General features: G+C 42.2%; 1 protein-coding gene across 2 annotated transcripts in view; it reads right to left on the bottom strand.

The window, feature by feature from the left end:
- Positions 1–13,762, bottom strand: part of zgc:153738 (uncharacterized protein LOC558115 homolog) — a 42,034-nt gene extending 28,272 nt beyond the window's left edge. For both annotated transcript variants that reach the window (XM_041247447.1, XM_041247448.1), the window contains exons 1-4: positions 13,618–13,762; positions 11,563–11,890; positions 11,009–11,128; positions 8,310–8,501 (exon numbers count right to left, since the gene is read on the bottom strand). In XM_041247447.1, coding sequence (XP_041103381.1) covers positions 8,310–8,501; positions 11,009–11,128; positions 11,563–11,890; positions 13,618–13,628 — 651 coding nt within the window. In that variant the 5' untranslated portion in view covers positions 13,629–13,762. The remainder of the gene's footprint in view (positions 1–8,309; positions 8,502–11,008; positions 11,129–11,562; positions 11,891–13,617) is intronic.
- Positions 13,763–14,649: the final 887 nt, after the last annotated feature.

The raw sequence follows: 14,649 nt of genomic DNA, 5'->3' as shown, positions 1-14,649 counted from the left end.
AGCCAGCGGACGCTAGTTATTTTACTTGCCTACCAATTTTGTTGGGTGTTAAATATTTATATAAATGGAGTGCAAGCATTTAAAATACTTTGGAAGTTCAACTGTACTTGTGTTCACTCTTGCTCCCATGGTGTTGGTACACCCACGTGTCTGTTTTGGATACAGCTCCGCTACTTGACTCACACAATGGTGATGATTAGCCATTCCATGGTGTTCTGCCCACTGTACAAGCCTGCTGCACAGTCTAGTGGCTGTATCATTTTTCAGTATCAGTTGGAGATAGGGAAATACAGTAGCCTGACGGGAGACACGGATAGCTTGTAATCTCCATTTAAGAAGCGTGCGCGTATCCATGCTGCATTTGTGTCCTTAGTTTCTCTTTATCTCACTTGGAGTTAATAACCTTTATTCAATGAATTTAGCACAGTAACAAAATTCTGCCTTATTTCTGTGTCAAAATATAAGAATACAGAATTTTCTTAAAACCCTAAGAAAACTCTATTATTATAATTATTATGACTCCTGTGTGGTGTCCAATGGCCAAACTACTGTTTAATGCCTATCCTGAAATACCCAGTTTATGTAATGCTTTTTATGGTGAAAACTATGTAATATTATCTATAATAATATCTGAAACAATAACACATAGGAAATGTGTTATCAAAAGTGCCCAGCCGTTTAAAGTGGAGATATCAACGACCCAAGCCAAGTTTCAAGAAACCATTGGGGGAACCTTGCCCATCACAAAGCAAACATGCACAACTGTAAAACTGATGGGGGCCAAGGTTGCCACAACTGTTTCTTCTAACTTATATAAAAAACCCACAAGCTAAAATAGAAGAAACCACTGGGGCAACCTTGGCCAGCACCAAGTAAATAGGCACAACTATAAAGGTGGCGGGGGTCAAAGTTGCCCCAATTGCTTCTACTAACTAGCTGGTTGGACTGTCTCCAGGACGCCGTCCTATCCAAATATCAGTGCAGAGCCCGAACTGGGCATAGCGTGTGTTGTCTATGGTGTTGTCTACGGCCTCCTCTGACTCGTGCGGGGGAGGTCTGAAAGTTTCCAAAACCACTGATTGGTTAATGTGGAATGAGGAGACCACCTTCGGCAAAAAGGATGGATATGTTCTTAATGTTACCTGCGAGTCACTACCAGTGAAAGCCATACATGTGTCATCGATGGACTGCGCATGAAGCTCACTTATTCGTCTGGCAGACATAATGGCTATTAAAAATGCCACTTTCAATGAAACGAGGCTCATTTCTGCTGATGCCATGGGCTCAAATGGGGGACCCATAAGGGCCCGCAGTACCAGTTCTAGATCCCACTTGGGGACCATATTTTTCATGGGAGGATGAAGCCTCCGAGCCCCTTTAAGAAATTGCACTGCCAGGAAATGTGCCCCAGGGGACACAGAGTCAATTTTGTCATGGCACACTGATATTGCTCCCAGGTATACCTTCAAAGTGGACGCTGATTTTCCTGCATTGAACAAGTGTTGTAAGAAGGTTAATATCGTCTCAATAGGGCAAGTCACAGGATCGTGACCTCCAGCAATGCACCAGTCTTGGAAAACTTTCCATTTATATGAGTACTGGGCTCTAGTGCTTAGCAGACTGTAGTGTTTCTACTAGTGTATCTGGAAACTCTCGTCTGAATAGACAGCTCCGTTCAATGGCCAGACCCAAAGTTAGAGCTGGGCTGGGTTTGGGTGCCATAATAGCCCCTCCACTTGGCTCAGGAGGTCCTTGCGCAGCGGGAGCTGCCATGGCTGATCCGACAACATGTCGGAGAGGAGAGCAAACCAGGGGTGTCTCGGCCATCTGGGTGCAACCAGCAAAACCTGTGCTCTCTCCACCATGATCCTTTCTAGTGTCAGGGGTAATAATGGTAGTGGAGAGAATGCATACAATAGCCCCTGTGGCCAGGGGTGAGCTAGCTTGTCTACTCCCAGGGGGCCCCCATCTTTCTCCACGGAGAACATAGGGGGCAATGAGTGGACTTGGCTGTGGCAAAGAGTTCGATTCGTGCCAGTCGAAACCTCTCCCAAATCTGTTTCACCACTTGAGGATGCAGCCTCCACTCCGAGCTAGCTGGAGCTCTTCTGCACAGGAGGTTTGCTGCCTTGTTGTCCACACCGTGGAGGTAAACTGCCCTGATGCAACGCAAGTTTCTGTGCGTCCAGGACAGGAGTCTGTGTGCTCTGTGGTGAAGGCCTGGCGAGCGCAGGCCACCTTGGTGGTTTATGCAGGCTACCACTGTAGTACTGTCTATTCCGGACCTGCACATGTTTGTGCACCAACTGCTGGCAAAAATGAGATAAAGCCAGGTTCACTGCTTGCAGCTCTTGGGCATTTATGTGCGCTTGCTGCCAATGTCCTTTCCACCGACCTCTTATTCTTCTCCCATTCAAGACTGCTCACCAGCCCAGGCTGGAGGCTTCTGTATTGATCACTTCCCTTCTGTGAGACACTCGCATCAGCAGGTACAGATCTCGGACCGGGTGCACCTTGAGCGTATTTACCCAGGCTTGAAGCGGGCACATTCTCAGCAGCCTAGTGGAAGGATTCTCGAGGCGGCTGCCATCAGCCCCAACAACCTTTGATATACTTTGACATGTTGGAGAGCACCCTCTCTGAATAGGGTGTGGCCTCCAACGACCAAATCCTGTCTTCCGACACTGAGGCAAGCATGCTCACAGAGTTCAGTTTGATCCCCAGGAACACTGTGGACTGAGATGGTACAAAGTTGCTCTTCTGTTGATGCATTGAGAGTCTTAACTTCGTCACATGATCTATGACCTGTTTTGTGTGTGTCTCTGCACGTGCTTTTGAATGCATGCAAACTAGCCAATTGTCCAGATAGTTCAGGATCTGAATACCCCGCAGCCAGTGGAGTGGAGCCAGTGCTGCATGCATGCACTTTGAAAAAGTGCAGGGCACCAGCAAGAGGCCTAAAGGCAGCACGCAGAATTCGTACACGTTGCCTTGAAAGACGAAGCGCAGATATTTTCTGCGCGTGGGATGGATTGGGACGTGAAAGTAGACGTCTTGCAAGTCGAGCGATGTGAACCAGTTGCCTGATTGGACGGACTGGATGATATGCTGTGCTGTCAACATGCTGAACTTCCTCTGTTTGAGGAACAAGTTGAGGACCCTGAGGTCAATAACTGGTCTGAAACTGCTGTCCCTTTTGGGCACCAGGAAGTACCTGGAGTAAAAGCTGCTGAGGGCATCGCTTGGACTTACCAAGCATACAGCGTTCTTCCTTTGAAGATTGCAGATCTCCTGTTGAAGGAGTATCACCCTCGCTGGTTCGACAGTGGTGAGAAGCACACCCTTGAAGGGTGGAGGACCGATGCGGAATTGTAGAGCGTATCCGTGTTTCATTGTCGATAGCACCCAGGAGTCCTGGGTGCAGCCTTGCCATGGGTCATTGCTGTTGGTCAGTCCGGTTGTGGGGGGGTTTGGTGGCAGCCGGGGTCCCTCAGGGGCAGTCTCCCTTGGGCATGGGAGGGGGTTGATCGTTCTTAGGCCCTGGCCTCGGTCTCCAGCCAGAGAACTGGTTACCCCTGGCCTCTGGTAGTCCCCTGCCGCTGGCTCCGCCTCTGCCTGCTTGTCTACTCTGGGGTGGAGGATGGTGTTCAGACCCTTTCACCCCAGCAAGCTGCGAATGCCACCTTGGGTGCTGACGGTAAGCTAGAAGGCACGAAATCTTGGAGGTGACCTCTGTGCCCTTGTGGGACCTCTTAAGGCTCACATCAATGGTCGCTCCGAAAGTCTGCCCGGGTGTAATGGGGGCGTCCAGTAGCATCACCTTCTCGGTCTCCATGACCTTGGCTTGTGTTAGCCACAAATGCTGGTGGGTGGCCACCATCGCCGTCAGCGACCTCCCTGATGCCTGACCTAACTCCCCCATTAGGTCAGTCATCGCCTTAGCTACCGCCTGGAGCTCCCCTATGTCCACTTCTGTAGCTCTTTCCTACAGCCTCTCTGCCAACTGGTTCTGGTAGAGAACCAGTATGGCCATGGCATTTGCTGCTCGGACTGACAGCGCTGCCGATGCCTAAGCTTTTTTGAGCATCGCATCCGTTGTCCTGCAAGGCTTGGATGGACAGGTTGGGTCCTTATCCCCCTTGTTGAAGGTGGAACCTTGCACCAAAACCGTGACTGTGTCCCCGATAGTGGGGAATGTGCCTAGGCCTGCTTCTTGGGCTGCAGTATGAAGCAGAGACTCTACTGTTCTGGAGGCTGAGGGTGCAGACGCTGGGTTGCTCAAGGAGGAGTGCACCAATTCAAGGAAGTCCTGGCATAAAGGGAGGGCATGCTGTGGGTGCCCTTTCTGTTGGAGGAAACGATTCCCTTTTCCCTCCTGTTCTGCCGGCCAGGGAAAGTCTGTGGCTGCAGTTGCATGCTGCATTAGCGCCCCCAACTCTTCCATCTGCAACACGTGTGGCAAGGGCGATAAGGAGCCCCCACCGTGGCCTGCCCGATGGAGGTGGCTGGGTCCGAGACATCCGATCTGGACGCCATGAAGGACAGCTCGTCTGAGCTAGGGGGTCTAGGCAGAGGGGATGGGGAACGAGACTGTGGGGGTTGGGGGCAGCCTTCCCTGTGATTTTAATAGGGTCTCCAGCATGGTCTGCTGAGCCCTTACAGTCTGCTAATTCCACGAACTGCCGCTCGGCACCTCCGAGGCAACTGTGATGGGGATCGTCTGTGTGGAGAAGGGAAGCAGTGCCTGAGCAGCGACCACCTGTCCCCTGGGTAAGGGGAGCGGTGCCTGTGTGGCGACCGCCTGTCCTCTGGTGAGCATCCCCTCGAGCGCTACAGCCTCGGCGGTGACCATCTCTCCTCCTGAGACCGTGAGAGTTCCCTGGTCACTGTAGCAGGGGAGGTCCTGGATGACCTCCTCGGAGGTTCTTGGACCAGTGATCTCATTCTCCCATGGCTAGAGGAGAGAGACTCTCTTGGGGATGGGGCTGCTCTCCATTGCTTAGTTCTCCTCGAGAACTTCCTACAGGAAGAGCAGTCCAGATCACCTGCCAGTGCTCGTCCTGTCTTGGCAGCTTCGCCGCTCACTGGTCACACTGGTGGAACCCAGCGAAGGACCCAGTTGACTGGACCGACATGGCTTTGCAGGTGAAGCTGCAGCGCTCGGTGCCGACAGTAGCGCAGTCGGTGCCGAGCTGTAGACACTTTAGAGCGATTCACTGTTGTCAAATTAGTCAGACACAGAGATCGGCGTCGGGATATGCGCTGTCGCTGCCGAGTCAATTGTCGCTGAGGTCGATGCCAATGTGTAGTTTGTTCAGTGCCGGGCTGTAGACGGCCCCGAAACTAATAAATTGGTACCTGTATTGACGTCGAAAAGAGCGCGGTCGGTGCCGAGTCAATCGTGTCGAGTGCCGAGGTCAGTGCCGACGTGTAGCGAGGTCGATACTGGGCTGAAGACGGTGCCGAAGAGGTTTACACCGGTGCCGAGTCAATCGGGACCGGGTAGGCACTGTTTTTCTCAACCTCGCAGTCGGCAGGAAAAACCGTGGTCGATGCCGGGGTATGCAGCCGATTCAGTCGGCATGGTCGCCGAGGGCAAGCGCAGCTGCGCTAGGAATGCCAGAGGCTTGAAAGGGGCACTAGGCCCAAACTGTTTTTTTTGGTTTTGTTTTGTTTTTGGTCGCTGTGATCGATTAAATCAGCGTAGCCTGCAGAGTCTCCTTACAGCACCACAACAGCTCTTCACAGGGTATCTCAACTACAGAAGGCCTCGTGCAGTGAAAAAATAGTAATGGCCGCCACCAATCTCAGAAGAGGGGTCGAAACCAGCTCTAGTCAGTAAACTGACGGGAGAATTAGGCGAGAGCACTCTTTAGTAATGCTCAAAAGCGCGATTTTACCATGGAATTTTTATAAATTTGCGGGTAAAACCCAACAAACCAACCAATTTCTGTTCAAGAAAGCAAATGTAATCTGACCTGTCTCAGTGAAGTGAGAGAGAAAATGGCAATGTGCTACTGTTAGGAAGTCTCTCTTCAACAGGATGTGGGAGGGACTTCCCCCTCACAGCAGGGCCCTGATAGAACAGCTTTTTTATATATGCTCAGTGATTGATGGTCATAGAGGCTCTTCCCATTCGAATTGAAAGGGAAGTGATTGTTACACATAAATAAAATACATTTAATGTTTGTTTAAGTTTGCAATATAAAGCCTGTGTGGGAATTGAACCCAAAACATGCTTCCAATGAAGATGCAATAGCTTTCACAACACAATGTTTGTACTTCCACTTCACAACATTTGCAAAAAGTATAGCAGTAAAGTTACAGTTTTTAACAAGTGACGAGACAAACAAGATTTTGTAAATAATGATTATGTATTATCCCGATTATATTGAAAGCTTTCACTTGATTTTGCAAACTAGCATAATAAGCTTGATCCAGGAAGTTGTGCTCGGGAGATAGTGTTCAGTTTTGATGATGAAGGTGAATAATGACTCAAAAAATCTCCAAAATTTCCAGAGAATTCTCAGCTGGATGATTTAATCTTTCAAAAGACTGCCTGTCTCAACTAATCGTGTAGCACTGACAGTAATAACACAACACGCTTGCAAGCTGAAGGTTATAGTTTTATCAAATTCCACGCATGCCAGACCTTTTTTTATATTTATATTTTTTGCAGGCAAATGTTCCATTTTAAAACAGAAATAAATCATTTAATATAAATGACATGTTGATTTTCCATGCGATGCATGCAACTAGTCCATTTTAAAATATCATTAAATCGTTTAATATAAAGGATACAGACGTCAAAACAAATGTGTTCCCAAGTATATTTCCATGTTGACAAAACAAGTTAATTGTCATTAAACTTGGATGTCCTGTAATATACATATGCATGGATAAAATTGCTTGAGTTCTGCAAAACAATATGCTGGGAGGACATTTTTACCTTATTACATTGGCGACTTATTTCTCTTACTGTATTACAAGTATTGACTTTTCTACATTTTTGGCTGATTTACTTTTGCTGCACCAATACACTGAAAACGTGTAAACTACCCTTGTTGTATACAGAGTCTGGCAGTTCTCGCACCTCACTGATAACTTGGAGCGAGGCCTCTCAATTCTCTTGTACCAGTAGTCCACATTTATGACTATAATGCACCTACATTTAACCTCTTGCATGGTTAGAATCAGTGTTCCATAAAGTACAGTATCTAGTATCTCACTTATGTTAGTATTAGTAAAATAAAATGTAATAGACCCACATGTCTGTCTGCCTGTCACAATCTACATGTTGAACATGATAAGCATTAATTGTTAACCAATATTCACCATTTTTTTTATATAATACACTGCTAGCCTACTCTAGAGGTTTCAGATTGCATTTCAATATGACCTTACACTTATTATAGGATTATGAGGACCCTCCATGTGCCTGTACGTTTTTTAATATGCTTTACCATGACTCTGTGCTTTACAATGCCTACACAAGCCTTCTCTATGCTTTATTATACTTTGCTATGATTTTACTATGGTAAACCTTTATAAGGGTATATATACCATCATATTTAAAACATAGTGCTGAAAAAACACATTATCAATTGTATTCCTTTCTGTATTTCAAACTGATTTAACATAACTTGATTTGTTTCTACAACTCAACCCAACTGTTAACTTCCCAACAATAAAGGTAGTTTACAAACTGTTACAATCTTTATTTTTTAAATTGCTGGGTCAAATATTTGAACAAACACTTTTTAATATGTAAACAAATAAAAATGACCATTACTATCAACATATTTATGGTACATTAGGACAGACAATGATGACTGGACCACACCATGACTGGACCACTCGTCGCTGTAGCAATTAGTATCAAACATGGTATATTTTAGAGTACTATACGTGATTATAAAATTGATAAAAGAAAATTACTGATTGGTCAATCAATATTCCGAGCAGTCACATTAAACAGGACCTTGAAATACAAGATAATTTGACTTACCTCATTTACTCTTTTGGGATACTCTTTCTTTGGATAGCAGGCATAATAAACCATGTGTTGAATGAGTGGAGAGAAATTATGGTAGTCATGAGGTTTTGTAAATAAGGGGCATAGACACTTATTTCCTATTATTCAGGCTCAGCTCAGTGTCCGAAACATGCAGATATAGTAGCTTTTTATGATCATCCAGGCTGTACCTTTTCCTGCACTTCTGATATCATAAATCCATTTCTAATAATCCACAAGAAACCCTTTGTTGAATAAACCAAGTCTATTGCTAATCATGAGCATAGCTACCCACCTTCTGAATGCGGGTTGCTGCCTGGTCCAAGTCTGCCACCACCGTGCCCCTCTCCTTGGCTCTCCTCTGTCTCTCCTCGTCACGACGGATCTCCCTCATGAACTTTGCCCTCAGCCGGCCCTGCCGTGCTCGCTCTGACACCTGAATCAACTTGATGGCTTCCTCCATGGACAAGGGCCGCATTACAGCAGTCTGAATGAAAGGGAAAAACAAGGCGCAATCAGAAACCACATGCACATGCATTTTATTGTTACACATTGTAATATAAAAATTTATTGAGAATACTATTTTAACTTTTAATTCTACTTTGAGATTTTTTTCATTGGATTCTACCTATTTCTCACAAAAACAATATATTGTGTAAACGGAAGAGCAATAAACCAACAGAAATGGAAGAGCATGTGTCATTGGGTAGCTAGTTATGTCAGGCTCCAAACAGAGCACGAGGGAAATTAATTGCAAAATGTATGTTTAATTTCAGCTCTGTTTAGTATTGTTGCATTGTTCTTAAGCTCTTTCCTAAAATTAACAATTAAATGAAAATGTATCAAAATTAGAATTTCTGAAACCCAGATAACCTAGCCAGTACTGAGCGAGTTGGTTTGGCTAGGTGTTGGTTGCAGTAGACTAGCTGCAGTGGGGCCAGCAATGATTCATAGTTGATAGTGAAGCCTTGCATGTATCCCCTGCAACCATGGACCAACATCATTTAACTCATAGTGATTACGTTGGCTCAATATGCAAGTACTGTTGGACCATCAAAGGCTAAACTAAACTAGAAACTGACAGAAATATCACTGCACAGTGAACAAGAGTCATCGCTGAATGTCTTTGTCTTTGTTCTACACTGAGCACCAGAAATCCAGCAATTACGCGTCAGTAAATGATGTATTTATTTTACTCATTTATTTAAACAGAACTGAGTCACCATTTAAAATGACGCCTTCATATTTCAGTGTTTTGTAAACTCTTCGGGCAAAATGTAAATATTTTATGTTAGACCAGTGGTCATCGTTGCTGCCATATTATTGCATCCACATTATAAAGACCTGGGGATGTTTTGTTTTTGTTCACAACACGCTTTTCTAGTTTACAATTGAACAACAACAAATTGAACGTGTTATTGGTACCAAAGTGTATTTAAGATGTTCTGCATTACTTGTTTGAAATGGCCACAAATCTCAACTTATCAAGTTGCTTTTTTATTTTTATATTTTTTACTTAATGTAAGTGATATATTAAAAAACAAAAAACAAAAAAAATCACCATGGATTACATAATCTATAGCAAAACTTTTAATGAAAGTTATTTGCAACTGTAAATAAACTACAGTAATTTTATAGCTGGCCTGCAACTGCAGTACAGAAATTTGTCCCGGGTTAATGTACCTTTACTACAGTTAAATGTAGTTGATCGGGGGACTTTAAAGGCCCACCTATAAATTAACAAGCAACCAGAACAAGAGAGTCTAACCCAGTGTAACAAGAATAGGTAAAACATTATGAAAGTCATAAGCCCAATTTACACTGGCAAGCTCTACTCGGGTCGGAACCTACCCGGGTCAGGACCTGGTGTCATGCAGGTCGGCTACACGATTCCAGACTTCTTTTGATAAAGTAGGGTTGCCCCGGAAGCAGCTTGTTACAGACACTTCCATCCAAGCTTCTCTGGTTAAACCGTTGGCCCAAATGTTGAAAAATATGGTTAAACAGAATAAACAAAAACACTCCTTGTGGAAGTGAAACCTTCACGTAGGCTGGCTGTTTGTTATTTCGTCGACTGTCATGCATTTTATCTCGCTCAACGGGGGTCAAGGCGTGTCAACCCACATCCTGAGGTGTGTAGCTGTGACCCGTGTCAACCCGAGTACAACCCAGGTACGTGGTTTCACACTATTCAGGACTGTGACCTCGGTAGCCAGAACCTGGGTAGAAGTGCCAGTGTGAAAGGGGCTATAGATTCAATCTCCATTACGGGCTGGTTTTGCCTAAAGGCAGATGTATACGTGTTATATGGAGCCTAGTGTAGGCAGGTAAGATTATGTGAATAAAGATATTATCCCCATGATTATAAAATATAAGTTGTGCACACACACTAAAAATGCTAATGATTTAAATTATGAAGCTGCCTCATAAGTGCAGTGTTACACAAAATGAATGCAGCAAAACATTAAAATATTTAAAACTGAAGAGGTTATGATTACCTTTCCAGGTAAACCAGGATATATAACAAGCTAAGGGTAAAGCATACAAATGAGTACTGTGTTTAGCTGAGTGCAGGAGCACAACAATTATTTTTCCCTCCTTATTTGTGGATAATACCAAATGTACATCCATGGAGTATCATCTCTATATAAACTAAATGTCAAAAAAAATAAAACTTTAAGGCTAATTCCACCAAGATCTTGTTATCATATCAACATTGAGAAAATGTAACATTAGCAACCACACTTAAGTTTAGACATCTGTGATAGAAGATTGCCATCTAGTGGCTCTTAGCTATACTAAAATCTGAAAACATATATATACAGTACTGTATCCTTGTAAAGCCAAAACATGTTCACAATCACAATGGCCCAATCAGAATGCTTGAATAACTTGGGCATGTCGTTTTATGCAAGTGACAAATATTATCTGTGATCAGTCTTTAGGTACTAAATATGAAAAGAAAAAAAAAAGTATAGCCTAAGTGAAACTCACCATCGGTTTTGTCTGCAACCCCATCCTGTCCAGAATCGCTGATAAAATCTGCCCTCTCTCCTGCAGGACCTTAGCTCTTTCGTTGATAAAGTATTTGGGAATGGGGATCTCAATGTCTGCCTGGAAACATTCAGTAAATACATTGGCATGAGAACAGGTTCTGCAAGCAGCATGGGGTTATATATATAGAGAGCATGATACAATGTGTTGTTTTTTATTTTTTTTAGATAACTGTGCTGCCATCCAGTGGCGAAGTACAACTATTGCTATGAAAATAACACTTCACATTACCAAAGTAATTCTGAACTAGTTTACCACAAAATCCTCCCGCCAGCTTAGTTTGAATAGCCTTCTTTTTTCTTAATGAACATTTACCACCCTGCTAAGTTTTACTGGGAAGCAAAAATCAAACTACTAATGTTACAAAACTAGCAAGAAACAATTAAGGTGAATGCGGGATCACCTATTTTAAATTCCTGAGTAGTTTATTTGAAGTCTTGTAACATTAACGTTTTGTACTAATGTTGAACAGATTAGATCCAGTGCAAGTTTACCGGTGTCAGTTTGAGGTCCTGAATGATATCATCCATGTAGTGATACTCAGAACTCTCTTTGTCCACCATCTCGTTCTTGAGCTCCAGCACACGCCCCATCACTCCATCCAGCAACTGCCGCAGAATGCGCCTCTTCTGGGGATGCACCATCTGGTCATACCCTGACTCCAGCCTCCGAAAGATCTGGACATAGCGCACATAAAGAGTGGCCACTCTCTGGAAGAACACCACCCTATCCTTCTCCAAAGGAGGAGGCATCTCTGGCATCTCCTGGGTTAGAAGGCTGGTCAGGTCCAAGTGGGCATGAGCCCACATCTTGTTGTAGGTGCTAAAAGAGAAAAATACAATCATCACGGAAAAAAAAAAAAAAAAATGGTGTTCATCTTCCATAATCAATCAAAATCTTAAAAGGGCATTATGATGTTTATATTTGTTCTGAGGTCTGCTGCTCCAATATTGGTTATTATCATTTCCCTTACCAGCACCAGCAATTCAACTCTACTGCTACAAATATAATTTTTTTTATTTCTACATTTCAGAAAGACTGTTACTGTGTGATCATTTATCGCTTTTGGCTCCACATGCTCTACACGTAAATATGAAGGATAAAATGAATCCAATTCACTATTGGTGCAACAGGACTTACATACATAATCCATACCTTTTAATGATCTGGTCATAAGATATGCAGTTATGCAAATTAATCAAAGCATCATAGTTGATCCTCCAAAATCAAATTTAAAATATTGCTGTTATTAAGTCATTCCAGCTCAAGTGTTGAAGTGTATCTTCATATGAGTTGTTGATACGTAAACCAATGTGATGGAGAAAAGGGTTCCAGGGTGTCGTATCAATGCAAAAGCCTTCTGAACACATGCCCCACATCATGGTGATAACATGTGTGAAGCTTGTCAAAATCTAATTTCAATTTTCTTTCCCATCCTAGCTTCATGGTCTATTTAGTGGACCCTGTTTTAACCACTATGCCACATTCTACAGTCTGCAGTCTACAATCTACAAGCCCACAAAGGTCATGTATGTGTGATACAGTGTTAATGTTATTTGATTTTATTTTGCTTTTAAACTTCTCTAAAACAGTAATACAAATTCATGTTAGATTAGTGCACGGAATTAGAATAGCTACATGTTTTTGCTCCAAACTGAATAGTATAGGCTAATTTGTGGTCCCGTAACATTTTTAGTTAACCGTGCTGTTTTCCAGTAGTGAAGTACAAATATTGCTGAGAAAATAAAACACTAACTCCTTCTGCCTAGGTTTGTGGAGTCTCATCCTGAGCTGATTGCTATATGAGTACAGAAGCAATACTGGAAAAGCCTTGGCAGTGACTGAATGACCCTTGAGGGATTTTTTTGTGAAATCTGAAATTCCCAAATGTGAGTTAGGTACATAGAGTTGGCATTACAACAATTGGAACATTTTACTTTAGAAATAATATCCAATCACTTAATATGCAGGTACAATGACGCGAAATATTGCTTGTGTAACCACAATCATACCACTTTCTTACTATTTTATTTTTATTTTTTATAAAAGGCTGTTACTCTACAGCTTTCAATATGATACCCGTCCTCAGAGTTACTATTAACGAAGCCTATTTTGTTGGGTCAAGCCAAGAAAACAGAGGTGCTACATTTTGGATTCTTGGGACATGGCTTGCAAATTAAAATCTTTTGCAAATCTTGAATTAAAGTATGTAATTCAGGGAAAATAAAAATGCAAACTTTAAACATTGACATAATTAAACAGATAAATAGATTGTATGTCCTACAGAGTAGACCTGTACTGTATTGTAATCCACATAATTTAACACACTTTTAAAAAGCTTCAATTAGCTTGGATGGTAAAGCAAGTCTGCATCACATGTAATTAAAACTCCAAAATAGCAATTAAATAAATAAATATAAATAAACTACATTAAACATTTATACATGTCTATTACTAAAACAGTATTCTTAAGTATGTATGCTGTCTCAGTTTCTGTTCTGATAATCCAGCCATCACATTTTACAGTAAAGTGCTCTTCCTTTACAAACCTGTGAGACATGACCTCCTGTAAATGCTAGTCAATCAATTATGCTTCGCATGGAGAATTTCCTTTGACTCGGGCGCTGTAATAACAAAATAAAGTCAATAAAATATTTCGTCTGTCGTCTTTCCACGTGCGGCATCTGTCCTTTTGTTTATGTTGCTCTAGTCTCCGTGGAAACGGCAGGTCCTCGCAAAGCTAATCTGTTCCAGAGCGCCTGTTCTAAATTCAGAACTGTAAGATGTTGTTTTTTTTTTTTTTTTTTTTTTTGTCCAGAAAATCCTCTTGAAATAAAAATGGCATAAGACCTACTTCTCAAAAGGTTAGCATACATTTTGCTATTTGATCAGGCAAAGCAGGCATGTCAAGGATTTAAGAAAAAAAAAAAAAAAGAATACCGAATATACAGTCACGCAGCCCTTACAACCAATCGGATAGCTCTGTTCTGTTAGAGCAAAGAATGGTTTCCTCCTCAGAAACTGCACAACACGATACAAACGATGACTTCAGACTGAAGATAGAGTTTAAAAGTGCATTAACAACCAATGTCAATATGAAGTACACATTTAAAACTAGAGTAAACATTCATTTATATAATATATATATATAGCTATATATATATATAATTATATATATATATATATATATAAAAGATGGAATTTTCTTCCTTTTCCCGTATCCTCAAAGGGTAATAGGAGTAAAAGGTAATATTTTTTCTTTTAAATTATTATTATTATTATTATTATTATTATTATTATTATTATTATTATTATATGATGATGATGATGTGATTTTTACTCTGCTTTCATTTAAGTGCTGGTTCTAATAGTAGGTAAACATACTGAATTTTGAAGAGGTGTACTAGCACTCCCAGAAACAGTGGCATTGGTGTACGTTCATAACACCACACTACGTACTGTGTACAACTTGTGATAGAATTATTTGAATGTATTATTAATCTCTTTAGAATCAAATGTTATTATATTTTCTTCTGTTTTGATAGCTGGTATATGATGAGATTTTCCTTATTGTTTGAGCC

Source organism: Polyodon spathula, chromosome 4, assembly GCF_017654505.1.
Source record: "Polyodon spathula isolate WHYD16114869_AA chromosome 4, ASM1765450v1, whole genome shotgun sequence".
In the NCBI taxonomy this organism is placed as follows: Eukaryota; Metazoa; Chordata; class Actinopteri; order Acipenseriformes; family Polyodontidae; genus Polyodon; species Polyodon spathula.
Note: the sequence above shows the minus strand (reverse complement) of the source record. Positions and strands in the feature narration are given on the sequence as shown.